This window comes from Cupressus sempervirens, chromosome 6 (genome assembly GCF_028749045.1).
Source record: "Cupressus sempervirens isolate cs-2001-9-10 chromosome 6, ASM2874904v1, whole genome shotgun sequence".
Taxonomy (NCBI): domain Eukaryota; kingdom Viridiplantae; phylum Streptophyta; class Pinopsida; order Cupressales; family Cupressaceae; genus Cupressus; species Cupressus sempervirens.
Genome location: NC_143123.1, coordinates 350969916 through 350997899, shown reverse-complemented (window position 1 = coordinate 350997899; position 27984 = coordinate 350969916). Strand labels below are relative to the sequence as shown.

The 27984-nt window shown below is 35.2% G+C and overlaps 1 protein-coding gene and 2 long non-coding RNA genes across 5 annotated transcripts in view; 1 reads left to right on the top strand and 2 right to left on the bottom strand.

Moving 5' to 3' along the window:
• Positions 1 to 16016, bottom strand: LOC149552567 (uncharacterized). Of its 3 annotated transcripts, none has more exons than XR_016352952.1 (3): positions 15792 to 16016; positions 9045 to 9104; positions 1 to 716 (listed from the first exon to the last, which is right to left on the bottom strand). It is a non-coding gene; the product is annotated as an uncharacterized LOC149552567 (long non-coding RNA). The 3 variants fall into 3 exon arrangements; XR_016352951.1 differs by having other exon boundaries at positions 1 to 654; XR_016352953.1 differs by lacking the exon at positions 15792 to 16016 and adding an exon at positions 9551 to 9688.
• The window catches only part of LOC149552566 (uncharacterized), a 30573-nt gene extending 5166 nt beyond the window's left edge, over positions 1 to 25407 (top strand). Inside the window, exon 2 of the long non-coding RNA XR_016352954.1 lies at positions 22619 to 25407. This is a non-coding gene — a long non-coding RNA (uncharacterized LOC149552566). The remainder of the gene's footprint in view (positions 1 to 22618) is intronic.
• Positions 25315 to 26021, bottom strand: LOC149552565 (metallothionein-like protein EMB30). Its single transcript, XM_089788161.1, has 3 exons — positions 25891 to 26021; positions 25673 to 25726; positions 25315 to 25574 (listed from the first exon to the last, which is right to left on the bottom strand). The coding sequence occupies exons 1-3, from the start codon at positions 25938 to 25940 to the stop codon at positions 25493 to 25495; spliced, it is 186 nt and encodes a 61-aa protein (XP_089644287.1). The 5' UTR covers positions 25941 to 26021; the 3' UTR covers positions 25315 to 25492.
• Positions 26022 to 27984: the final 1963 nt, after the last annotated feature.

Below are 27984 nucleotides of genomic sequence, written 5' to 3'. Positions count from 1 at the left end.
TAGTTAGAATTTTGAGTTATACAGTGCTTATAATATTTATGGAAATTACATTATTAATATTCCTTTGAAATATATTACATAATGTTTCCAATGCCATGAAAAACATGTTTGACCCATCTAAATCGGAGGAACACCAGCAGACTATAAACTATTAATCAATGTTAAAACACATAGAGATTGGAATTGCTTTTCATACAATTGAGGAGCACAGTAAAGCTCAACAATCTGACAATTCAGCAACTGCTTCATTGCAAATACACAAATCTGTTTGACACATGCTATCAAAATTCATGTGCCCTGTATATGCTTCCACATATATAGTATAAATTTCTACCAAGGTAGTTGCAACTATAACATTTGAATTAATAGCTTCTTTCTTTTCTTTTGATACATGTCCATATCTTGTTCCAAAGCCCTCATTTTGAATTTGGCAGGTAGGATGCCATGAAAAGTTATTGAATTTGGTTGAACATCTTCCAGTCACAATTACAGAAGACTTTGTAAAAGTATTTTAGAAAATCTGTTTTGTGCACATCTTGCTATTTGACATACAATAAGATCAAATTGCTTTGAGTCTTTCCATCAAATAGTTCAATGGCTTTTTTATGCTTGTACATTTTGCATAGATATCTACCAGAGCACTTCCACAATGTCCTGGTCAAAAACACCAACTTCAGAATACAGCATTGACATCCGTCGATTCATTATGCAGGCACCTTGTAAGAGATTAGGGCACATCCAAAAAGAATAAAATTTAATTTAATTTATGCATATCAAGAATTCCATTGACATGTATAATATAGATAGAATTGTAAATTTATACACTTCCCCCTTATTAACAGTCTACACAAATAAATCTTTTTGTTGAAAAGTAGATACAAGTTGGATTCAGGCAAGGCACACAGTTAAAGAGAATCCAAGTTTTCTCCTCTTAGTCCATTTTTTTGCCTTCTTTTTTACAAGTAATCTACATAATGCATCTGATTGAGTTAGTCTTTGAGAACTGTTTTTCTTAACAATACAATGCATTTTTTGGGTTAAATGAAATGGCATAGATTTATTCCCATGGATTGTTATTTTCAGAACTTGAGGGAACTGATATAATTTTCAGCTCAATATGATGGTCATGGGCTCCTTGCAATGCAGATTTGCTTCTCTCTAGGCTTTTGTAGTATCAAGCTAACATAACAATAGCCAAGCTAGACTTCAGAACAAAAATGGGGAAAACTGATCTATAAAAATTGTTACACGTAAGAATATTCTACACAGTGAAAGTAATGGAAGAATGGATGTCGATGTTGAAGGAGATTGCTCAAATCTGTAGATTCTTGAACTTTTTACCAAGATCCAAAATATTGAAATCATGGATACAAGAATGCTGGAAAACAACAGGACTGAGGGACTTTGTAATTAGACGTTGTGAAAGATATGGAGACACAAGAAAGATTGCAACCATTGAGACTTTTGACATTTTACAGAAAATCAACTCTTCATGAGATGCTATGTTGGAATATAGTCTGCGTAAATATCATCCTATAAAGATTTTGTACCTATCTGTAAATTGAAATTAATGGGGAAATAGATAAGGCTCAGGCTATGCAAGATGTGGCTGGCATTAAAGAATATCATATCAATTTAGGGCACTCCTCTCTTGTGCCTATACCCTCTTTCTCCTGTGGCCTCAGACCTTCCTCACTGCCCAGACTGCAGGTAACAAGTATTTGTAGGAATTAAAGAAGAGAAGAGGACAAGATATAATTTATGAATAGGTAAACAAATGAATTTTGAACAGTTTATGATTGGATATTAAACTGGCCCTACGTTGCTGTAGGAAAACCAGAAAAGATAACAGATAAGTGTAAACTGGGAAATGAGGCATTAGAAATATGCATGAATAAGCCAACCACAAAGCTTAAAACACCGTGCAAACAATATTCCTAATCACACCATAAATCTATTAAGACAGTGCATAAACATATTGAAATTAATCAAATAAACACTCCCTTAATGAAGCTTCAATGCCCTTCCTTTTATCTACAAATGTTGCTCCCATGTTGACAAAGTGCACATTCAATTAAAGCAATTCTGACAGGAAAATAATGAGAATACTTGAAATGCATGGCTGTCAAGAATGAGGAAAATGAGCCCAACTCATAGAGTTTTAACACTTCAATCGACAGTCAGGATCAAGGACAAATCAACTGCTATGATAGCATTTGCAGACATAAAATTGGCAATTGACATAAATAAATTGAAGTTGTGCATTTGGAAAGTGACAACTTCTTATGACAAATTTTGACAAAATTAAATGTACAATTGGAAATGCATCAATCGAGGGGAATGTGTAAGGCTAAATTAGGGGAAAATGGAAAAGGAAAGGTGCAAGGAATGAATGCAGGAGATGGAGACTAAGTTAGTGGGTTGAAGCACGATAAGGGAAAATGAAACCAGATTAGTGGGATTAGGAAATGAGAGAATTAAAAAATTCAAAATTAATTAATTGTTGGATAATGGGAAAGAGGATGAATAAATATATTTTATTTATCATGACATAAGACTTTGGTTAAGGGGACAATTATTGATTATTAGCCTCCAAAGACTAATTAATTGATTGACAAGGTCAAGTGATCAACAATCAAATTGATAGGATCAAACATGGTCGAAAAGGTTAAATCAATAAGACATTAATAATGATATAAGCAATATGTATATATTTGCCCCTAGTGTCAGGCAAGGCAGAGATGTTATGAATGGACAAATGGACTGGTTGAATGGAAATGCGTAGATAAAGGATAGTGGTAGCACATTATGGCACTGAAACTGCTTTGGTTTCCAAGGACTATCCAAGCGATGGGATAACAGGTTTTTGCCAAGCTAAGGATTTGGACATGACAAGATAGAGTAATGATATGGGCCAATTGGCACGTGATCCACTAGAATTGACATGTCAAGAGGTTTTTTTGAAAACATGTTTTGCATCTTACATCCTTATTTTACATCAAGCCCAAGAGCAGCATTTCAAATGGGACAACAATAGGATATGAATGAGGTAAGCAAGTTCAAGAATGAACAAGATAAGGGATATTGACTGAAGGTTGTAATAAGATAGGTGATATAGACTAGGATATGGACCAAAGGGATGCAGATAATGTGAAGTATATAGGTTGTGAATACTTGCAACGATCCCTAGCCTTGTCAAGATCAAAGATGAGAAAAGGGAATATGGATGTTGATAGGATAATAGAGGAAATGACAAGGGTATGATATGATAGAAAAACATGGATGAAGTCCATCCTCAAGTGTGGAACACAAGTTCATAAATTATACATGACACCCGTTTGCTAGGTTTCCATCATGGTCCTTGTCCAAAGTGCTTGTTTGCCATGTTTTTTACATGGGGCCAATTATTTCTTTTCTCTTTTTTTCTTCCTTTTTTGATGTCACCAAGATGCCCGTTTGTGAAGTTTTCATCAAGGCAGCACTTTTTTTTGACATTTTTGGAAAGTAATGGATGCATAATAGGACATGGACAAAGGGCTCAACTATCTTGTTCTTTGGATGGCGCTCTTGAAGGGACATGGAATAATGGTCCATGGCTATTTGTTGAAATTATGAACCAAAATATAAGAATTCAATAGATAGAATACAAAAACACAAAATTAACAATTAATACATAAGAATTTATCCTGGGAAAAAAGCTCCTCTTGAGGAAAACAAATGAGCCCACAAAAGATGATTCCTTTATTCAAATCTTCAACCACATTGCAGAATACTTGCATATAATTGATGTTTTCAATCAGACAGTCAATATATGAGCCTTTAGATTTTAATCAATATCTCATACAGGTAGTAATCAATAGCAATTATATATGCTATCTGCTCACATAAGAGTATTTACTCTTATCAAAATTAAACATCAACTACAGTACTAAAGATTCTCAGAGCACATAGAAAGAACTCTCAGTGCTGATTCAAATACATTACTCAGTGCTTATACAAAATACAACACTCTCATTGCTGATACCAAATACGGCACTTAATAGTCAGAACAAAACGATAATATCTTTTTGATGCTCAGAACAACCAAACAATGACACCAGGTATCCCCTACAATATCACTGAAAAATACGATCAAACATACATTATACTTTTGCATGGCCAAGAGTCTTTGACATGTCAAACGTCAGGAGTTAAAGAAATGAATCAATGTCTCATTAAGATGACTGTTGACATGATTAAGGAAACCGATGATATTATTATAAACCACCAATGCAAATGAAGGAAGCTTGCACGATGCCAAGAGCTCGCATGATGCCAACAAAAACAGAAACAGTGCCAAGTCACCCAAAGACTAGTGACAAGTATGATGCCATGTCACATACTTCCAGCAGACAATTAAGTTGAGTAAAGACGGAACTTGAACGAAAGGGAAAAATATTAATGAAGGTTCCAGCTGAACAACACTTCAACGCAGAACGATGAAACTCTGAGATTGCATAAGGAAAATAATCACATCCACACCAATATGAAGATCTTGATCATAGCTATCATCTTCAACACTATTGATGGTACGCTCAAAGGTGTTGTTAAGGTAATGACATAGGGAGATAAATTGGATGATTGGATAGCAAGGATAAGGAATTATTCAATGGATTGGATAAGAAGGTTAAAGGGTTGAAAAATACGTGTTGGATAAAGTAGGGAGTGTAGGAAAACTTGTTTTTTAGTGGAAGGAAATGTGGGCAAGAACAACACCGGCACACACAATGAAGAGTGATGGAGAACGAGAAAAATTTAGATTTTGGAGCGTTGATAGAGGAATAGGTGTGGTTTTTGGGATACAAGGACTGAAAATGGATTTGGAAGGTGGCAAACATTTAGACGGAGGGATAGCAATTTTTTTTTCTTTGGGAAATTGTGTTTCAAGAAGTTAGTTAGGAATCCACATAGTTTTTGGTTTTTAATTCTTTTGTGGGTTCTTGAAATGCATTATTTGCACAAGGAATTTAGGAACCCATATGACTTGACTTTTTTTTTTGCTTAGTATTTCTTTTTCCTTTCGGATCTTTCTTTTTACATTTCGATTAGATTGGACATGTTGATCCTTGATTGCATATGTATTGGTAGACTTATGGACTTTATGTTTGTATCCACATTGGTTGGAAAAGGAATGGGATTCATGGATGGATAGAAATTGTATGGAGGCCTTTTTGATGGGTGGATGGTTCTCCAAGATGTGTGCCTTTGTTCATCTCATAGTTCCAAGAATCACGGCGATTCATGCGATTCACGCGATTTGGTGATTCGATTCAAGCCAAACGATTTTTTGTGAATCGGTGAATTGAATCAGCGATAAAGGGATTATGAAATAAGTTACTCACTAAATTTCAAGGGTTTTTAAAATTTTCCGATTCATGGCCGATTCGATTCCGATTCATGGCCGATTCACGATTTGATTCGGCCTTGCCGATTTCGATCCGATTCCGATTCTTGTTACTTTGGTTCATCTTGATTTAGAAAAAGATAAAATGATTGTGAGCTAGTGGATGAAGAAATATATGGACCTAGGATGGATTGAAGGGATGAGGAGGGAGTATGTTTGGATTTAGATTTATTTGGTATTCCAACATCTTGTGAATGAGTTTTGTTATGGAGGCCATGACCATCAAAATTTTCTCTCATATGAAAGGGTTTTAAGATACCTTTTTTGTGGAGGCCCAACCCTTTGACTTGATAATGCTTTTGACTTGTGGGACATTTGTTGCTTTGGGAAAAAGGCCCAAGTCAATTTTGAGCTGGATACAATATGGAAGAACTGATGGGATCATGAAGTGGATTAGACTAGATGTAAAATGAAGGGATCCATTTGACATGTGTGGGGTTCATGAACAACTAGCACAAATGTGCTTGAATCATGAGGGGGACTAGGCAAAATAATAGGATCTTGAGGTAGAATAGGAGCAATGACAAGATCATTTGGTAGGATAGGATCTTCCAATGGACATGGAGTATTAAGACATGGAGATGAAGGGATGGAAGGATCATATAGAGGATTTGAAGGGATGATGGGATCTTGTAATGGACGGGAATGTGAAGGGACAATTTGATCTTGACTTGGAATGGGACCATTGGACCCCATTTTAAGGGTGTTTGGCTTCTAACTTTGGATGAAGTTATTGGGAAGAATGGAAGGGATGTCATGATTTTTCTTAGGAAATGGAAGGTCAATGTGACTTGGAAGGATACTTTGTTCTTGAGATGGAAGGGGACCATCTAAGATAGAATGGATAGGGATAAGTGGATCTTGGTCAACAATTGGATGAGATTGGTCATTATTGGGATTGGGATCTTGATTTATTTCAAGACCCATTTCTTTGTGCTTTGTGCCATCCTCTTGACACAGGATTAGATTTTGAATATGTAAGAGAAATTCTAGGAAAGGTTCAATGATTTGGCACAAAGGAGATGGCCTCTGGATGAGACTCCTTGACATGGGTTTGATGGTAAATGGAGCACATGGTGGCATTGGCTCCAAGGTTTCTGAATTAGGGATGGGACTTTTATCAAGAAATGAATTAGCTTGGATTTCTTCTGTGGATAGCCTTTGGGGGTAAATATGAAAGGTTTCATTTGATGGTGATGGTGGAAATCGCTCTTGTGAAACCTGAGGGGGTGATGGAATGATGGGAGATATGGAGGCCTCTTGAGGGACAATTTTTTCATAGGAAGTAGACATGTCATTGATGTGATTGTTTTGGAATGGGTCATTGCTAGACACGGGTAAGTGATTTTGATCATGCTCAACAATTTCTTATGTATAAACTAGTTTTCAAAGAAAGCTCTTGAAAGCTTTATTTTGCGATTTTTGTTGCTTGGGTGATCTTGTTTGTGATACCACATTGACATTTTCACGTTACAAGGTTTTTGTTGATTGACCTTGTGCCACAATAGGTTGCACAATTAGCACAAGGGGTTGTGTGATTGCTTGAGGGACATTTGGTTGCAAAGGAAGGAAAATTGGTTCAAAATTGGGTGATGGCCGGAATTGAATTATGCCACACTTTGATGGAAAGGATTGATTTGGAACTTGGTTGAATGAGGTTTGATTAAATGAAGATTGATTTGGGATTTGATTGAATTGGATTTTCTTGAATGAATTGGATTGAAATTTGTATTTGTTGTTTGAAATTGGGTTGCCATGTTTGTTTGTTGGATGAGGTCTGCTATGTCCGATTTTGAGATGAGAGATTGTATGCCTGATTTTGAGACGAGATTGTATGAAAACTATGATTCTAGGAGATGAAGGAAAAATGCAGCTTATGTTTTTGGAATATTTTTTGGGATTTCAAACAATGAAAACTTAAGGATGACAGTACAACCAATGCTTTTGGATTTGGAATTTTTTTGATGCAAACTAGGGATGATAAAATGCAAGGAATGTAAACTAGGAATGATAATGTGCACACTAAGTTTTTGGGAATTTTGGAAATTTGAAAAACTTAGGAATGCAAATTTTAGGAAACTAAAGTGATATCAAGATCTTAAAGGATCAAAGGGAAAACCAAAGGACAAAGGACCAAGTCACACCTTTCATTAAAAAGTTAGTGTATTACTATTGACTTACCGATAGTGATGACAAAAGTACAAAGTTTGGACAAGGTCATGATTCGCTACTCAACAACACAAGGTATAACCCTAAAACATGGATTTTTGAAATTTTTGCAAAGTATACTTTAGGTTCTAGGTGCATGAGGATGGTAATATGAGGGTGATAATGCAAGGATAAGAACAAGGCTGTAGTTGACTTAGGATCTAGGGATAATGAGGAATCATGGGCTAATATGAGGAAGACAAATGCAATGATAAGTTGATGAATGACTTGGGATGTAATGCAAATGCAATTATGACTTAGGATCTAAGGGAACGACAATGCAAAGAAATGAGGCAATTATTATAAGGATAATGCACGAAAATGAGGACTAATGCCAAGATTTTAACCTAAGAAGACACCTAAGGTTGAAACAAGATTCCAAGGTTCTTGGTATTTCTGTACTCCATATTTGAAAGGTTTCTATTTTGACAATGTTTGAAAATTTTTGGTCAATTATTTGAGGGTTTGAGTGAGGCATTTGGATTATGCAATTTGTTTAACACTCACATAAGACACATCAAGCAAATTGTTGTTTTTGAATTCTTTGAATAAACAATTCACAACCTAGGCTGGAAAAGATAGTACTTGCTAAATCCCCACTTGGATTTTCCATATACCTAGGACATAGAGATTCTAGTGTCATTGGCTCCCTCAATCACTAGAACTCTTTACCTCATAGGTCTGAAAACCTTGAGGATTTTATGTCTCACAATGAAAAATACATGTCGGTTGACTTTCTTAACAATGGTTCCTAGTAACGGCATCCAGTTTAGGGGGTACAATGATAAACTCCCTCATGGCCCTTAGGAGGTCTTCCAGCCCTTAAAACAAGGGTTTTACATATCTCAAGGATACTAGAGGAGATCTATCATGTGCCACATTTCGTTGATTTGACTTTCATTATAATCACATTTTTATATAGTAAGTTGGAAGAGCTTGGCCTTAGTATATTATCACTTGGGTCAATCACTTGGTAGTGAATACCTTTATTCTTGACCAAGATAGGCCCTCTAATGTAAAAGAAGAATTTGGGCATTGCTGTTTCTTTTCTCTTACACCCAAGTTTGCACAAAGCACAAGGGGGGAGAATACTTCACATGGCAGTAGGTTCATCCTACAATGTGCAAGTGCACCAAACACACCAAGAAGAGTTCATCGACCTTAAGAAATGAAATGTGCTCTATCTAATAAAATCAAACACATAAAGTTTTGAAAGCATATGATTTATTTGACATACGTCCTGCAACAAACTCATTAGTAGTTTGATCAAAAGGTCTTCATCCCACAATTGCCGAAGTACTGCTCAGACCTTTAGTAACACAAAATCTCCATTTTGACAGAAATAAAAAATCATGAAAAACAGAAGCAAATCACTCAGAGAAAATTATTATACCTTCCCAGCTGTGCAGCAATTATCCCAGTTGTGCAACACATATCCCAGCTGAGCAGAAACCTGCACCAAGTACGCAACAAGTCACTCAAGTGCGTATTGGAATATTCCAAGTGCTCATAAACATTCGTAAGTGTAGACAAACAGTAACAGAATGCACGTTTTCAACCAGATTTGAACTAAAATTTGTAATTTGCATGAAACTGAATTAAATGACCCCCATTTCAAATCCATCTGTAAGATTGGGGTTCATTCCATCATTTTAGTTAAACTGTGTGGCAGATTGTTGTTCATTTAACACCTAGTTAAACTAGATGAATTTTATTGCCAATTGAACCTCCTACATAGGCTAGATGAAGATTTGTATTCATTTAAAACCCAATGAAAGTATATGGTTCATTTTTAAGCTCAAAGGAAAGTGTATAGTTCATTTTATGCCATTGATTTAATATAGTGATCATCAACAAACATGTGTGTAGCAGTAAATTGAAAACTCCTAGTGAAACTACCTAAAGTCGTCTAAGTCCAACTGCATAGAACTAAGTTCAACTATGCAAGATATATCCAAATTGCATAACAAAAGTGCCTAACTGCGCATCAGGTGTGCCTAACTGCGCAACTATGATCCCAACTATGCAAAAGAAGCCTCAAAGTGCATAGAACCTACACATGTGCCTGCAGACACATCAAAATTCCAAAATTTGATCAGTTTTCAAGCATGAATTTACATTTGGTTCACCAAAATGTAGACTAGGAAATGAGAACATTGGAAATATGCAAGAACAAGCCAACCACAAAGCCTAAAACACCATGCAAACTATATTCCTAATCACACTATCAAAGCTATTATGACAGAGTGCATATGAAACTAATCAAATAAACACTCCCATAATGAAGCTTCAAGGTCCTTTCTTTCTTCTCCAAATGTTGATATGTTGCTCCCATGTTGACAAAGTGCACCTACAATGAACGCAATTATGATAGGACAAGAATGAGTTTACTCAAAATGTGTGGTTGTCAAGAGTTAGGAAAATGAGTCCAATTTATAGAGTTCTAGGATTCAAATTGATGATTAGGGTCAAGGACAAATCGATGGCTATGATGGCATTTGAAGATTCAAAATAGCAATTGACATGGTTATGACAAATTGAAGTTGTGTATTTAGAACATGACAACTTTTATGAAAAATTATGACAAAATTAAATTCACAATTGGAAATGCATATATTGAGGGGAATGTATAAGGCTAAATTAGGGGAAAGTGGAAAAGGGAATGTGTAAGGAGTGAAAGAAGGAGATGGAGGCTAAATTATTGCGTGGAAGCACAATTAGGGAAATGAAGCTAAATTAGCCAGATAATGAAATGAGTGAATTTTAATAATTCAAAATTACTAGTTCCCACATTTAGGATAAGTGAGTTGATTAATTAATTGTAGGATAATGGGAAAGGCGGATAAATAAATGTGCTTTATTTATCATAAGACTTAGGATAATGGGATGGTCAGTGGTTGTTTGTCCCTAAAGACAGTAATTAATAGATTTACAAGTTTAAATTGTTAAGGATCAAATTGATAGGATCTGACATGGTGAAAAGGTTAACACGATACAACATGATGAACAGTGGGGGATGATTGTCAAATATATTAAATAATTTTCATTATTTAATTAATGAAGACTGACAGAATGCCGACAAATAATAAAGATCAAATATGCGACATAGATGAATGATTAGAACAGCAAACCAATTTTTTAAAAGTTCATCAAGATATTAAAAAGTGGCAATGTAGGTGTTAACCATTTCTTAATGTCTATAATAAGCACATCATTTGTAAACAAAATTAGTGTAAAAGTTTTGAAAAGTGGGAAAGAAAAACTCAATAGCAATAGATACTAGCTCATTCCTTCCTGATGCAATTTTTAGCTGCCTTTTACTGACCTTCCAATGAAGACACCATCCTTGGGAAGCCAAATTGGCGTGGGGATTTAAGAATCAGAGTGGGTGGCTGCTGGCTGCATTCATTTTGCTCACCCATAGTGCCCCTCCCTTTACACCTTTTTGCAATTTAAAAAAGGAACAAATATAGTATTTAAACAGTGAGAGAAGCCTAAATCTCAAACCCACTAAACATAGATTAATTCATAATGACCAGTTTGATATTATGCATAAAAGCACAGCTCACTGCTAATAATGTAACTAGTTCCTGCAATATAGGTTGGAACTTGGGGCATAATGTAGGAATACAGAACAAGTTCGAGAGTAGAATAATCGAGAGCCAAGGCCCAACTCTTAAGAATATTTTCCAAGCTTACCACCACAAAATTGCAATTTTAGACCCCCCACCTAAAATGTAGTCTAAGATAATTCTTCACAAAAATAAACTCAAACATAACCAAACAGAACAGTAAAGGCAATTCATAACGTGATGCAGTACAAGGAAGGAGAATCCCTAAAGGAGATGTCCCAGCTCTCAACAAATATTCACACAATGGAATATAAACAATAATACAGAGATTTAGATCCACAGAATTGCCAATTCTCATAATAGAATCATAAGATTTACATCCAACATGCCCGGTTGTAAGGCCTTTCGGGTTACGGCCAAATACATAAGCAATTACAATAGTAATTTTGCAAGACCTCGCAAGATCCAACCACTAGCTAGCCTAGACCCACAATCTAGTAGAAAACCCCAAGAAGAATCTAAACTTGTGCTTGCAAGCCACCAAGAAACCTTCTTATTTTCCCAAGCCCACACTTAGCTACTAACTTTTCTCAACTTCGCTCCTCTCAACTACTCCATGCTGAATGAATAATGACTTTAGACTGCACAAGACCCTCTACTTATACTAAACCAAGCCATAGGCTGGCCTAGTATAATAGACATTAAATAAACACTCACGTTAAATACACCTTCAAGCCACAAGTCGGATTGGCAACAAACATTAAATACATGAAATAATTAAATACTTAGGACATGCCCCAAGTTTACACAACATAACTAACTCATATGACATTCTAAGAGTATGCACACTTAGACATAGGTCCATGTGTCATCCAACGATCCAAATCCAGGAGCACACACACACCAACTCCCTTGGATTGAAGCTTGCGAATGTAATCTCCAAAGTTTGCCAATAAGTTAGGAACATGCGACCAACAGTCACCAAGATGGCTCTAACTCCAAGAGGATAACTCCAAACTCTATGTGCACTTAGGACAAGGTTGCCCAATACGTCTCAAACATATCCCCAACCGCGCAAACCATAACTCCACAAATCCAAGCTCGAAGCACTTGCATACAGGATTGCTGACTTCCCTAGGATGCTCCTACATCATAACATCACCTAAGGTTTCTTTTAACAATACTAGTGGCAAATCATGTGTGTGCTCTGAAACACCCATTTTACAATTTTCACGTTGCTTTTTGAAGCAACATTTTGGGTAATGGAATGTGGATGGCTAGAGCATGTATTGACCAAAAATCCTGTAGATATGCACCATCCTGGAAGAAGAAGAATTTATCAAAATTGACTAAGAAGATCCTTGTGTATTGTGTAAATTGATCAGTAGCAACTAAACCATAGAATGCAAAATTCAACATTTTGACTTTTAGTTGCAATTAATCTGCAACATATACTACTGAGCATGCATAGAACAACGAAAAGAGGATCTGTACCAAAAACCCTTGCAATGCACATACAAGGCATGTCCAGCACTAAAAAGATTGCAAGCAAAAATTAACCAAAAATTGATTATAATAATGAAACTGCTACAGACCTTAGTATAAATCATTTCTGCCCATTAAGAGAGATGAATTAAGAGGTAAAAGCAAAGTGAAAGCATTGGTCTCCATCTAAATAAACAGGAACTAACAAAGTAAACAAATAGGTTTAAAAAATTATCCAAAATGATCTGATTGTGTATTTGTTGATTGAGTCCACTTCAAAATTTTGAAGAAATTGTGTCTTGCAGTCGACAATACTGATGGAAAAAATGAGCAGGTTTGAAAGTAAAAAATAGCACATAAACATAACAAAGTATATTTAAATATCTGAAATGAAAGAAAAGCAATATGTCTATACAACTGCTGCTTCAATCAAGATTTAAAATATCGAGGTTTGGAGCTGCTAGAGTCTTTTGAGCTTGAGATAAGATTTTTGCAGCCTCCTAAATGAAAATATTGGATACACATTAAAATTTGTTCTCAGGAATAAGGTGAGGAATGTTAAGTGGCTGAAAGTTGTTCTCCCGGTCTGAGATAACTTTTTGGTTGAATGCTGCTACAAAATATAAGGAATTGTTCATTGCACACTGATTTTGTTAATTCTCCAACAGCTCTCTGCAGGTAAATAAATTATTATTTTGGTTAGGATCATAGGGCATAGAACTCAATTTCTAGACTTGTCGAGTGTTCAATCTTGATCTACAAGATATTTGTTTATAAGCTGTAAATAAATTTGTTCCATAAATTGTATACCCATTTAAAAAAGGTATTTGTACTTTATCTAATCATGTTTAAATGGATATCGGCATAAGATATACAATTTGTTGATGCGCTTTTTGTTTCACTGCATCATGCATAATCTAATACTTAAAATTCCAAGATGAAATACCAAATCTCAAACTCTCTCTTGAATAAGGATGTTCATATGCTAAACAATGTAGATGAATTGTGTGATCAAATGAGACAATCTCAAGGCTCCTTCTTTATTGTGGACTTTCGCTCAGTTTTATGATGTTATATGCTGATTATCACAAGGGGACTTAGCTATTCATTCAATGGATATCAATTACTTCAACTTTTTTAATCACTTCCAACTAAACAAACTACAAAGGATAATGGCTCAGAAATTCTATTTAACTCTAAGAAGGTAAGATAATGTTGATGATTGGGTGAGCCTCTAACCAATCCATGCTTCATCATGTCAACTATGCATAGGAGGGTGCTTTCTTCTAATGAGAATGATTCACATTGTCAATACTCATCCAAATCCCCTATGAAGGTGCAAAAAGGAACATTTCTAATAGAAGTTAAACACTTGCAATTTAGGCCCAGACTAAACTTACAATATTACTTACAATCAACAAGTACCGAAAGTTATTGACACCAGCTTCACCACTAATCACCTTTCAATAATGTTTTCCATCCATATCTACTTTTATTCAATATGAATTGAAATCTACTATAAGTAAGGAATTGAGGAAACCATGTAATACCCTAAAGAAACACAAGTAAATTACCATGAAGACCAACAATGAATCAGCAATTACTTTGATAGCATTATTGCAAAAACTTTAACAAGTCTCCTCTCCTACTCTAATCTCCTAATCTTATATTTCCTCTCTAATGAATCTAAAATCTAACTCTTCACACATGAGAAGGCCTTGGCCTTTTATACTTGTTCAATTACAATGAAGGGGCAATATTTACCCACTAAAAACCCTAGTTAGGGTTACTACACTATCATCCAGTTACATAAAAAAAACTACCTTGTGGGCGGATAAGAAAATTTCAATGCTTTTGAGAACCAATGAGAAAATAGATAAGGTAGAGGTACACTTGGCATAAGATAATTTAATGTACTTGGACATGTGTAATTGGAACCTTCTGATTGGTTGTAGGCAAGTGGGTGCCACCTTGACATCTTGATCTCAATTACAATGAAGGGCCAAAATCAATTCAAGATTAAGGGCCAAGATTTACCCACTACAGACCCTAATTAGGGTTTCCACACTATCATCCAATTACATAAAAGCTTAGTTACCAGATTCATGCCCTAGAGGCTGGATCTAGATTCGTGCTGATCCTGGTAGGATCCTTGTTTTAGATAGTGGGTTTGTTTGGATTCGTGGACCACAAATCCAGATGAATCCACTGTGTAAAACAAGGATCCTACCCAAATCAGCACAAATCCTCAAGGATCTTGTGCGAATCCTCAAGGATTGATGGGTAGGCCAAGGTTTTAAGTGGGTCTAACTTATTTAATATGACTTTTTAATTTATTTTTTTACTTTCTAACCCTAAAACAAACCTTTTATTCAACATCCAAATACAGGTCACCTCAAATTTTCTCTCTATTTCACTCTCTCATTGCATATTTCTCTTATTTATACATATACATATACATATACATATAAATATACATATACATATACATATACATACACATACATACATACATACATACATACATATATATATATTCACGAATCCACAGATCCGATTCATGTGCCCGAATCAGATTCATATCCCGAATCGGTAACTAAGCATAAAAGGCATCACCTTGTGGGCCAATAAGAAAATTTTAATGCTTTTGAGAACCAAGGAGAAAATGGATAAGGTAGAGGTACACTAGGCATAAGATGATTGAATGTGCTTGGAACCTTCTTATTGGTTGAAGAGAAGTGGGTGCCACCTCAACATCTTGAGCTCATCGACTTGATTAATATCCTTTATGATAAGGAAATATCTCACGATAACATTATAAAGCCTTTTATTGTGATGGCAGCATATTCCCAAATTGCTTCATCTTCTCTACTTTTCTCAATCTCTATTCTTGGAAATTTTCTTACTACCATGATTTGAATTTGATTGTACTAACAAAGTTGATGTCTCTTTTGATGCTTTGACCTTGATCTTCTTAAAGTGATGAAATCTTTCATGTAGCTGGATCCTTCAAAGTGAACTTGGATTTCTAGAGGAAATTCAAGTTGGTGATGATTTATCTTTCACTTGTATCTTGATCTTACCTGAATTTGCACTTTGATAATCTGCTTTTGAACCTCCTCCTCATTTGAAGTCCTCGAGCTTGATTTTGCAGCATCCACTTGTTCTTTGAACATTTCCTTGCTCCATATTTACCTTGCAAAAAAAAGGAGAAATGCATTAAGCTCAGTCTGAAAGATTACATGATATGAAATTGCATATAGATCATTGTTTCTTTTACTAAAGCAAATTGATCAAGAATGTTGGCTTTCTATCTGTCTGATTTTTAGTTTCTTCTTTACTTCAATTCTGATTTCCTTGTTTTAAGCCCATATTTGGTCTTGCTTCAGCATTTTTATACCTCTGATTTTCATGGAAAATCAGTGATATTGCTCTCTAAACTGCCCAAAAAATATTTCCTTCTGATCGCAAATTGCTACGAAAGAAGTATGTCGATCTGCCTTTCATTACTCAATTTGGTGCTTAGATGAGAGGTACAAATGCTCAAATTTTGGTGGAAAATTAATTGCTGCTCCTCTCTTATATAGGCAACTGCCAAGACCAAAAGGACAGGTTTCAATTTGGGCTGACTTGTCCTATTTAGGCCAATAAAATCATTTTGAATTAATCCTTTTATTCTCATCAATAGCAACTTTGATTGGATGACAAGAGAGTTTTTTAAATCCACCAAGCCATAAGTTATGTGCTCTATCCTTAACCCCATTAATCTGATTTTGGGCCTGATTAAATCTGGGTGGAATTTTTGGGTGAGTCGAGATTATGAATCTCGACTAGGGGGCAGATTCTGCCCCTTAGTCAAGATTATAATCTATAGATTTTGGCAAACTAAACCCCCTGTAATTTTGTTATAAATGCCTCTTGGTGAAGGCGGTACATAATCTCTCCACCCCCAAATCGCTATCTTGCCTCATTCTGATGGAGATTAGGAAGGTTTCATGATTAAGATTCTTGACAAGAGGGTGGATTCTGCCCCTTAGTCAGGATTAAGTCAATTTTATCAACTAAGCCCAAATCGCCTTTCATCTTTATTTTTTTCCTTCAAATGTCATCCAAGACTTGTTGGCGAAAGTTCATTGTTTGTGATTTCCACTTGAGACCCATTTGAGTTCATTTTAATCTACTTTTTGCTTATCACTTGCTCAAGATTTCCCAAACTTCACCACTATTCTGCCTCAGACTTCATTTTTCTCCAATTTTGAGTGATTGGGAGTTTAGAATTAACATAAAAAATTCCCCAGATTTGGGGCAGAATTCTGATATAAGTCGGGAATTTGGGATGGTATTTGGGCAGAGATTTGACATGTCTTAGAAAATAGATTCCCAAGAGGTGATCAGATTCCGTCCCTCTCTTGGGATTATCCCTTTGTTTCACTTAGCTCCACAAGTCCGTTGGGCTCAATTTAGACTCCCAACTCCATCACTCTACTGGGTTTGATCTGACTTTGCCATGGATTAAACCATCATTGGCCTTGAAACCACATCAACTCAACTTCATTTGAGTTACCCCTTCTTGCTGCCCTAAAGCAAGTGCCAGAATTTAGGAGTGATCTGGGATTTGGAATTCTGACAAGGGGCGAATTCTGCCCCTTAGTTGGGATTTTTCTCCTTCTTTCTTGGTTTCATTTTGTTAATTTACTTGCCCATGCTTGCATGCCTCCATCCAACATGACTTCCAAGTGTGATTTCTATCCTTTGTCCAATCTGACTTGATACCTTGGTTGATTGGATTTCAAAATCTCATAGCTCATCCATGTTTTACTTCCTTGTTTACTCATTTCTCTTTGAGTCTTGACTGATTTTTACCATTTTGCCCTTTGAATTTGATCTTCTTACATCATTTAAGGTCAAAAATTCACCTTAGCCTACACCTACACTTGGCCAGAAATGAGGTGAGAGTCAAGATTTTGCAAAGAGGGGGCAAAAATTTTGTGGGAGTTAGGATTTTGAATTTTGAGAGGTGGTCAAATTCTGGCCTCCTCTCCGGATTACTTTACTTTTGCAAGTCGGCCTTTAAAAATCATCATTTCCCTACTTTTCACCATTCTTTTTATCATTTCACACTTGAATCCCGCCTTGTAGTCACCCAGACACCATCTATGCATGGATGAAACTATGGGGGTGTTCAGATGGGAATCTTGAGACATGGTTGGATTTCAACCTACTCTCACAATTCTTTAATTTTGTTCTCCCAATTTATCATTTCAATTTCTTTAGTTTAGAGGAAAAAGTGATTTACATATATTATAAACTATAACATTTAAGTTATATTTAATATAAATACTTTTAGGATGTTCGAGATAGGTTTCTGGTTCAAAGGAGTTATAATAAAGATTTTAAACTTTAGAAATTTCCACAAGAAATTACTCTAGCCAAATTTTAGAATTCGACACCCCCCCAACAATGTTACCTCCCACCTTTGCCGACATTTTAAGATGAATCTGAAATTGGAATAATAATTTAAAAAAGGTTCTAACTCATTTTATCACATATTTGTTGATTTCAACTCCACTTCTTTGACTAGCTTAGCCTAGCTCTCGCTCACATCCTTGATTGACTTGACGACCCAACGAGCCAAAGTTGCCCAAACTCATATATTCGTCTTGGAGACTTAAAATTTGCTACCAAGATTACCTAAGACCCCTGCTCACATTGCTCAAGCAAAAAGAGGGGTTCCCCATTTGCAATGGAGTGATGGTGTAAAAACCTCACAACACGACCCTTTAGTGTATTATAGTCTTGTTTATTCTAGCCATTACTTATAGTCAAAAAGCCTTTTAGGAAAGATATCTTCAACATTAACTTACTAATATACACAATATATATTAGTGTGTAGAATTTATTATCATCTTTCGTTCATATCAATATGATTTTGATGCAGTGCAAGGCAAGTGTAACCCTAGAGGAGATGACCTAGCCCCCAACAAATAATCACACAACGGAATATAAACAAGAACACAAAGATTTAGATCCAAAACAACACCAATTCTCAAAACGGAATAATCAGATTTACATCCAACATGCCTAGTTGTAAGGCCTTCCGGATTATAGCCAAATACAAAGCAATTACAATAATAGTTTTGCAAGACCTCGCAAGATCCAATCACTAGCTAGCCCAAACCCACAATCTGGTAGAAAACTCTAACAAGAATCTAAACTTGTGCTCGCAAGCCACCAAGCAACCTTCTTGTTCCCCAAGCCCACACTTAGCTACTAGCTCTCCTCAACTTCACTCCTCTTAGCACTCCGTGTTGAACTCCATGCTGAATCATCCCCTCTAGACTTTACAAGACCTCCCTAGTTATACTAAACCAAGCCACAAGTTGGCTTCGCAATTTACATAAAATAAACACTCACATTAAATACACCCTCAAGCCACAAGTCGGCTTGGCAACACACATTAAATACTTGAAATAACTAAATACTTAGGACATGCTCTAAGTTTACAATCATAACTAACTCATGAGACCAAATAAGAATGCAAACTCTTAATGTGTAGGTCCACATGCCATCCAATGATATAATCCAAGAGCGCACAAGCCAACTCCCTTGGATCGAAGCTTGCGAATACAATTTCCAAGGTCTGCCAACAAATCAAGAACACGTTACTAGCAGCTGCCAAAAGGGCTCTAACTCCAATATGATCACTCCAAATTTTATGCACACTTAGGACAAGGTTCTTCAATATGCGTCAAACACATCTTCAACCACACAAATCAGAAGTCAACAAATCCGAGCTTGATGCTCCTACATTCAGGATTGCTGACTACCTCGGGATGCTCCTGCATCAGATTCTTTATTAAATATTAATTTAATAATGAATTTGCTTTTATTTTAGTTTATTTTGTTCTTTTAACTTTTTTCTATCACGTGCTTGATTTTGTATGTGGCATGCTTAATTAATGATGTTTCACTTTGTTGAAAGAACTTATATATAGGTGATAAAAATAAATAAAAAGAGGGGTTTGAGACACTATGGAATTGCTTTATGAAATTGCTCGTTTAAGTTCTTCGATTGTCATTTTAAAAATTTTGAGATCCATTACTTGCTGTCCATTTATTGAATATGATACATTATCTCTAGTTGTGGTTGAAATGGTTGTTTCCATTGAGCTATTTTGCATTACCAACCTTGCAATCCAAAATCACAAACTTAGTAGGGTTCCCTGTTCATATTGATAAGGATTAAAGAATGGATTTAGTAAAAAGATCTGCATGGGATCTGTTATTGGCTATATAATATTTATAAATATTTCTTATAAGACATGCAATATGAATGTATACAGGTAGGGTAAACTTATTAAGTGTTTCATTAAACACTTATATCCATAGTTCTAAAACTTAGACTCTGCTCGAACTTGGCAAGGTCAACTTGTCTGACTCGGTAAAATGAAAGAACCCGTGAAATTTAGAGATTTTTAATGATTTAAAACTTGTTTCATGCACCCTTTATTGAATAAAACTTAAAGACACCATAACATCATCAAATAGAAGCTAATTGGTCATCACATACATGAACAAGAACATATCTTGGAATTTGGTTGAGTTTAGAATATTTTGGAAAACCTCAAAATCTAGATTTTGCATCCAACTCCTATGAAGCTGAAACCTATCTTGAACATCTTGACAACATTTATACAAATATAACTCAAACGTTATATTTGTATAAATGCACCCCCTACGCCCCCCCCCCAAAAATCTAGATTTTACATTACATCTAACTCCTATGAAGCTGAAACCTATCTCAAACATCATGACAATATTCATACAAATATAACTCAAATGTTGTATTTGTATAAATGCCCCCTCCCTCGGAGCCAAGTGTTGAATTGCGGAGAAAAATTGCAAGTGTATGGTTGGAGCCAGTGGAGTTATTCGTGCTTGAACTTGGCGAGTTGGGTGAGTGATGCCCCAAAACTTGAAGAGTTGAGTTGGGTGAGTGATGCCCCAAAACTTGAAGAGCCGAGTTGTTGGGTTGACATAACTCGGTTGTGTTGACCTAGCTCGCCAACTCACCTAATTTACCTACCTTGCGGCGAGTTTGGGAACTTAGATTCGATCAATCAAGCCTATTAGTGATTTTTGTGTAATGATTTATCTCTACATGCTTGAACATGGCTTTTGGTTCAAGCTTGATTTTTCTACTGCACATTTTGGAGACAACAATGCCAATGTCTGTAGAATTGTTAATACTTCACTGCTGCATGCCAATGTTTAACAATCTTACAACCATTTTATGGATTCACTTCTCATTCAAAAACATATTGATTCTGAAATCCAAATAAGTGATGTGAAAGTCGAGTGTTTTAATGTTTGTTTTTTGAAATTGTGTCTTTTAGGAATCCTATGGAGATGTATTGCAAATAAAATTGCTTTTAATTAATTAGGGTTTAAGGGCAATTTTTTGGGGTTTGTCCTTTATTGTTCCACTAGTTTTGAAATTTGAAATTTTGTTGGATAGCATGAAAGTGAAAAATGTTTAAAGGTAGTTTTGTGTCACTACAACTAACAGATTTTAAAATGTACTTACTCAAACTATGAAGCCTCTGATCTCATTATGTAGGGAAGGCCATTTAGGATGAATCTTTGAGACATGGTTCTTAACTTTAGGTCTTCTCCTAAATTATTAGCCAAATTTGTTCATCCTTTTCCAATGTTGTGGATTTTCTATGCCTCTCTTTATAGATCTAGCTATGATATAGCAAACCAATATGGTCTACCCAAAGTGATGTTAGGACATGACTCGATAATTTTATATATAAGTTGGAGATACAATCTTACAAGGTTAGTCTAGTTGCACATACATCTTGTAGGTGTAGGCATTGAAGGTGAGGCAAAACCATTGTGAGGCAACACGAGGATGCTCGTGACAATAAATGCCATGACTTGTTTTGCTAATTAAAGAGATGTAATAATTTATTTTCCTTTCAATTTTTCCTTTGTTACCTACATTACTAGCTAACTAATGCTTGGTATTTATTTTTAAAAAATTTGCTAGTTACTCTTAAGGATAGTAGATGTGTTCTGTGTTGTGGCCTTTGAGGGCATGACACATTCTTTCCACTCAAGCATTAGTCTCCAAGTTATCTTAGTATTCAAGGAATATTTGAAATCTTTAATTTTCTTTAACTTAGGTTAATGTTCATGAGTTTCCTCAAGATTGTAAGAAAATTTAAACTATAAACTAGGGTATTCTACAAAGTAGAGGTAGGCCACTTTCCACCCCACAACCCTTTCTAATAGCTCATTCTTCAAGGAATTAGAGACTTAACCACTAAAAAGGGGTAGACATAAATATTTAAAACAGAGAAATTCACTTGACAGTCCAAGATACCATAAAAAAATCCTTTTTTAAATCTTATTCCTTTCAATCTAACCTCATTGATAGCCTTTTTGATATTTCTTGCAAAATCTTTAGCCATTATTATGAATGAGAAAGGGGAGATAAGGTCCCCTTGTCTTAAACATTCTTGAGTTCTTGAATAATCTTGATGGAGATGTGTTAATCAAAACTAACACCTTGGGGTTAAAATCATTAGAAAATTGATATCCATAAGTTTCTCTTTGAAGCCAAACATTGCCATGACCTTGAGAAGAAAATTCCAGTTCACTCTATTAGAGGCCTTCACGAGATCTAATTTGACAAGTAGTCCTTTTTTGTTTTGTAGAGCGAGTGGAGGAATTCATGAATAGAGACAACAGTGTCCAATATCAACCTCTCTAATATGTAAAGTGCAATTTAGGGAGAATCATCTGCAATCTAGATGCAATTACCTTTGCTATACTCTTGTAAATAGAATTATAATGGATAATCATTGTACTCACAAAAAGAATTTGCATTTGATTTTTTCAGATGAAGAGTAAGAAAGGATATTTTAGCTCCTTTAACACTATGACTTCCAAAAAGCTCCTTGGTGGCAGTTATGACATTTTTAGAGATAATCTCCCATAAGGTCCAGAAGGGAAAGCATGGGATGCTATCACATCTAGGAGCTTTGTTTCTTATAAAGGAAAATGCAACATTCCTAATGTCCCAAAAAATGAAAATTCATTCAGCTATGTTGTCTTCTTTGTAGCATCTTGGGAATATCTTCCAATACAGCCAATTGAATATCAAAGTTTATAAATCAGTCATTATATAGGAGCTCTAAAAAATTTGGGAGAATTCAATCTAGTTTCATTCACTATGGTGAACAAAGAATTTCCAATCATTATCTTGGTTCTATTGGTTCATTTTTGTTTAGTAGTGTTCAAATTAAATAAATTAGTGTCTTGAAAACTCCTCTTTTTCAGGGATGACAGAGGACAATTCAGACATTTCAGTGATGCTCAAGGGTGAAGTGTCAGTACTTCTCAAGAGGTCAATCAGCTTAATACTACTTTGAAAACATGTTTATCTACAGAATTTTTCACAAGATCAAGTCCATTTGATTTGTTAGATCACATCTGTAATTTAAATTTCTCTCATATAAATAAAGGGCGAGTTCCCATCATTTACTTATAAGCCACTTCTCAAGAAATATATGTCATACATTAATGTGATTATCCAAAGGTTCAAGTATCAAGACTTATTATAGTGAGGTTATTCACCCTCGTACTTCTTTGATAGAGGTGTGCAAAGGTAAGGAGTTGTTCCCAAGATCAATCCCATTTGACTTGTTACTACATTTGCAATAAAATTCTCCCAAACTCATGAAATATGGAGTTCTATGAACTACACATAAAATATAAGTCATAAAAATCAAAGTTCCCAGACTTGGACTTGACAAGGATGACTCGTCTCATAACACAGTAAAGTGAAAAAACCCAAGAAATTTAGATATTGTGGAAAACTTAGTACTTTACAAATGGATTGTGGAAATCTGTTACTGTTAATTTAGATATTTTTAAGGATTAAAACTTGTCTCGTGTACCATTATTGAATAAAGCTTAAAGAAACAATAACATCATCAAATAGCTTAAAGAAACAATAATATCATCAAATAGAAGCTAACTTAATCACATACATAAATAAACATCGATTACATAAATACAAGCACACATTGTAGTTGAAAAAAATAGCAAACTTAGATATATAAAATTATAAATATTGTCAAAAGTATATAAAACTCATGGAATATGAAATCCATGGCATCAAATGTTCCAAACATATGTGAAAACAATAACCAGTCTATGGCTCTGGCTCAGCCTCAACTTCAGAGAAGCCCGCATCCCTCCTGTAAAGCATCTGAGGTAGGTCCCAAATGATTGAACAGCAATAGTCCGTGCCTGTGAGACACCACTTTGACCAAAATCAGCTGTACCTGTCCCTGTGTCTGATCATGCTTCATCCTTCTCCACCATGGCTACAACCTCGACCTATCCATCCGCTTGGTCAATCCACTCAAGGTCCTCATGTTTTAACTAGAATGAATTTAAACTTATAGGACACCAAAAGAAAATGAACTTCAACTTCAAGAATGAAAGCAGATAAAAGGAAAATATTCAACTGCAATAATTGGAAAGTTTCAAAAAAGCATTAAAGATTGTCTATTAGAAACTACTAAAAATACTAAAAACGTCCATAAAATTTAACACTTAACTATTTGAAATGAGATGAGAGCTCTTTGCAACAGCTGGTATGGACTCTTTGATGCTCTAAATGCAAGGATTATGCTGTCCCAATGTGATTTGTTGAAGATTTTTAACTCTTCCTTCCTGCCGGTTGCACTTCTATGGACTCTTATGTTTCTTCTTATCTCACAATTCTCCTTTCTTCTTCTCAATACAATGAAATGAAATTCTTTATAGGGTTGAAGGGAAAAAAAACTTAAACATTCTATTTTTATGCTTTTTATTGCAAACAACTAGAAGTCTGCTGGTCGAGTCTTGTCATCAAGACTCAGTGAGTCATGTAGTGATGCGTGTCTCGCCATGACTCAGCTAGTCACATCCTAGACTTGACCGAGTCAGAGCCCCTATGACTTGGCCAGGGCTAACCAATTGAAGGCTCACCGAGTCATGACGAGTCTGGGAACTCTGACAAAAATAAATGATGGTCGTAGGGATGAGCTATTATGACTTCTTCTAAGGTCGCTTACCCAAGTATTGAAGTATGAAGACTTTTTGGGAGGTCATTCACCTTGATACTACTATGATAGAAGTGTACTCAGCTATTGACTTCTTGGAAGTAGGCCTCATCCCGGTACTATGAAAAAAAGGTGCTTTACTATAATCATGAAGTATCTCCAGAGATCCAGCCTGATTTACTTGTTACTGTGCTTAAAAGATCTCTTTTCATACTAATAAATAAAAATTCTTGTAAGCCACTATCCACTACATTTAATGCGAAAGTTACAAAAGTAAATCATCCAAAACAGTTCACATAGTTTCGAAACTGCGAAAAGGAAAAATCACTGCCTACTTAAATTTTTTTCTTCTTGAAAATTCCATTCTAAATAACTTCAATATTTCTATGCAAAACTTATTAAAAAGTAAATTATACATACAGCTTTCAATAGTATGGCATGCTGAAATCGATTCTCCAAAGAACAAAAACACATACTCAAATATAAAATATAACAATCCTTAATAGAATTTGTTCTGGTTACAAGAGTTATTACATAGATGCAGCACACATAAAATTATATAAATAACCCAAAAGCAAGATCAACATGTTGATTGATCTTGCTGTGAGTATGTCTGCAATAATAGAGATCTATACTAAATATCATGTAATTAATGATCATCAGGCACTATGGCAGGTGCAGCTAGTGCAAGTGCAGGATGGTCCGCATTTGCAGTCGTTCTCACCCATCTCCATTTCATAGCTGAACACCACACAAAACATTGACACCATGAAAATCAAATCTAGATATTGTAGGTGGTACTTGTAACTATACACTAAAAAAATACAAGAAAAGCGCACCTCATGTTGTAGTTTTTCTCAACAATCTGCACCCCGAAGCTGGTGCGTTTCTTGCTGCCATCAACGCACAATTAAAATCATTATACTCAATTTTCAGAATATTAAAGTCCAATTAAAAAATATCTTAGAAAAATACTAAAGCAGTGCTGTGAGGAACAAACTCGCAAAATCCATGGAAATAGAAACTGAAGGGAAAGAAGAAGTTATAATGGGCTTACGTGCACTGGCTTTTATCAGCACAGTCGCAGTTATCACAGGTAGAAGACATGATGGAACTTGGAAGAATTGAAACAAAGGTCGAAGTTGTGCTGTGAATATGAACGAAATAGCAAAAATGACTTGATATGTTGAGATGGGTAGTCTGGTGCTTGTGATTTATAGAAGGTGGAGGAGGAGTCTCATGATGAGAAGGGGAGAGTGATGGTAAAATGAGCGATGGAAAAGAAGAGTTGGTGGGGTCGGATTGTGTGTCGAGCACGTTCCCCAACGTCAGGGTCTGAAGGGAATCTCTATAATGCATGGTGCTCGTAGAGTTTTGATAAACCTGCTAGTCTCACGACCAATCAATTAGAGTGATAATTCTTGATTTTAGTTTTCAAATTTATTTTGTGCTTATCCTCTTCCACAAGAGTTGAAAAGGGAGTTTAACCTCATTCACTGAACCATCTCGGTCCTTCCTAGGAAAAATCTTTTTTAGGCTATTTCTAGGAATTCCTGGTTCCGTGACTGATATAATCTCTTGTACTCAGAAAAAATAATTTTTTTTTGGAGATAATATATCGCTGATTTGTGTTGAGAGATACATTTATGTTTTTTAAAGGGATTAAAGTTTATGCTTCTCAGAATGAAAGTGAGATACGGATTTTTCTGCCTAATATGTTTTGGATTCATGTGATCACTGTTTTAAGTATTGATCGATGTGTAAGATTGATTTTTTAAGGTAAATATGTGATATTATCAGTTTTATGATTCATCATCTAATTTTGTGATAGTTGTTCAACTTCTTATTCAATTTTGTTGGTATAAATATTATCAAGGTTATTATGTAGTTAAAAAAATTTAAATTTTTAAATACAAATTTGTCAATTTTATTCTATGTTATCCTTTTTTACTATTCATTATGTGTTAATCAAAATACAACTTAATCTATAGTGCATATTAGGATTGTAGTCGAGGACTATTTCTTATTGAAAAAGAATAATAGAAGTTAATCAATGAAAGAAAGATTTATATTGAGCATATTGTTACTTCTTTTTAAGGATGCATTCACAAAAACAAATGAGGAGAAGAAGTTGCACCCAACAATTCAAATAAGGCTTAAGCCTAAACTATGAAAAAAAAAGTGAAAACTATTAGGGTCTGTTTGGTTGTTGGTATAGGAATTGGGAATTAGAATTGAAAATGGAAATGATAATTGTGATTGTTATTCTCTCTATTTGTTTGGCTCACTTAATTGAAATTGGAATTAAAATTGACCTCATCTACAAATTAAGTGGACTCATTTTTCAACACCGCCATCACCAAACATTTTTCTCCATAGAGCATGGCTATGTTTATAGTACAGGTGACATCATTGTTAAAAGGTCTTCGTACTCAAAGTTAGTCTCCACACAAGCCACTGACGGTGCTTTGTTGTCAGTCTCCACACAAGCCAATGATGGTGCTTTGTCTAACTTTTCCAAGTTGATCGAAGTTGTTCATAATTTATTTTCTTTCCACCTAGTTTCTTTCTTGTATTATGTGAATGAACTTGAGCAGACTAGCAACGTTAATAGGTATAATGTATTGTGTTTAGGTTATATTCCTCCAACACAAATTAAATAATTTAGTCCAAGGAAAAAGGTTTTGAAAATAGACAAGTAGAATAATTCCATTAAAAAAATTCTAAATTATTCATGCCTAGAAAAAAAATGAAGACTTCTAATCATGTAAAGATTAGCCAATTGTATACGACTTCAATCTTATAAACTTTCGATACACCGACCCTCATTTGAACACTAAGCCTCACATTAAAAATTTTCAAGAAGCAAAACAACTAGAAGAGAAGGAAATATGTTTGAACCACCTTCCTCTCACATTTGGTAGTCTTAAGCGGACTTGAAGTTTTGATTAAATAGTCAAAGCAAAACAAGAATAGGAATAGCTAATTCCAATAACAGGTCTTCTTGGGAATGGACATATGTTTATTTTGGGGTCAAAATGGAAATGCACATTCGTATTCCCAATTTCGATTTGGCGGACCAATTAGGGTTTGTTTGGTTGTTGAAATAGGAATAGGAAATTAGGAATATGTTTTACGTTTTCTGTTTGGT

Coding starts and splice junctions, on each gene's coding strand:
- LOC149552565 (XM_089788161.1), bottom strand. CDS start 25,940: ATGTCTTCTACCTGTGATAACTGCGACTGTGCTGATAAAAGCCAGTGC. Junction 25,727..25,890: donor GCTGATAAAAGCCAGTGCAC/GTAAGCCCATTA, acceptor CGTTGATGGCAG/CAAGAAACGCACCAGCTTCG. Junction 25,575..25,672: donor GAGAAAAACTACAACATGAG/GTGCGCTTTTCT, acceptor TGTGGTGTTCAG/CTATGAAATGGAGATGGGTG.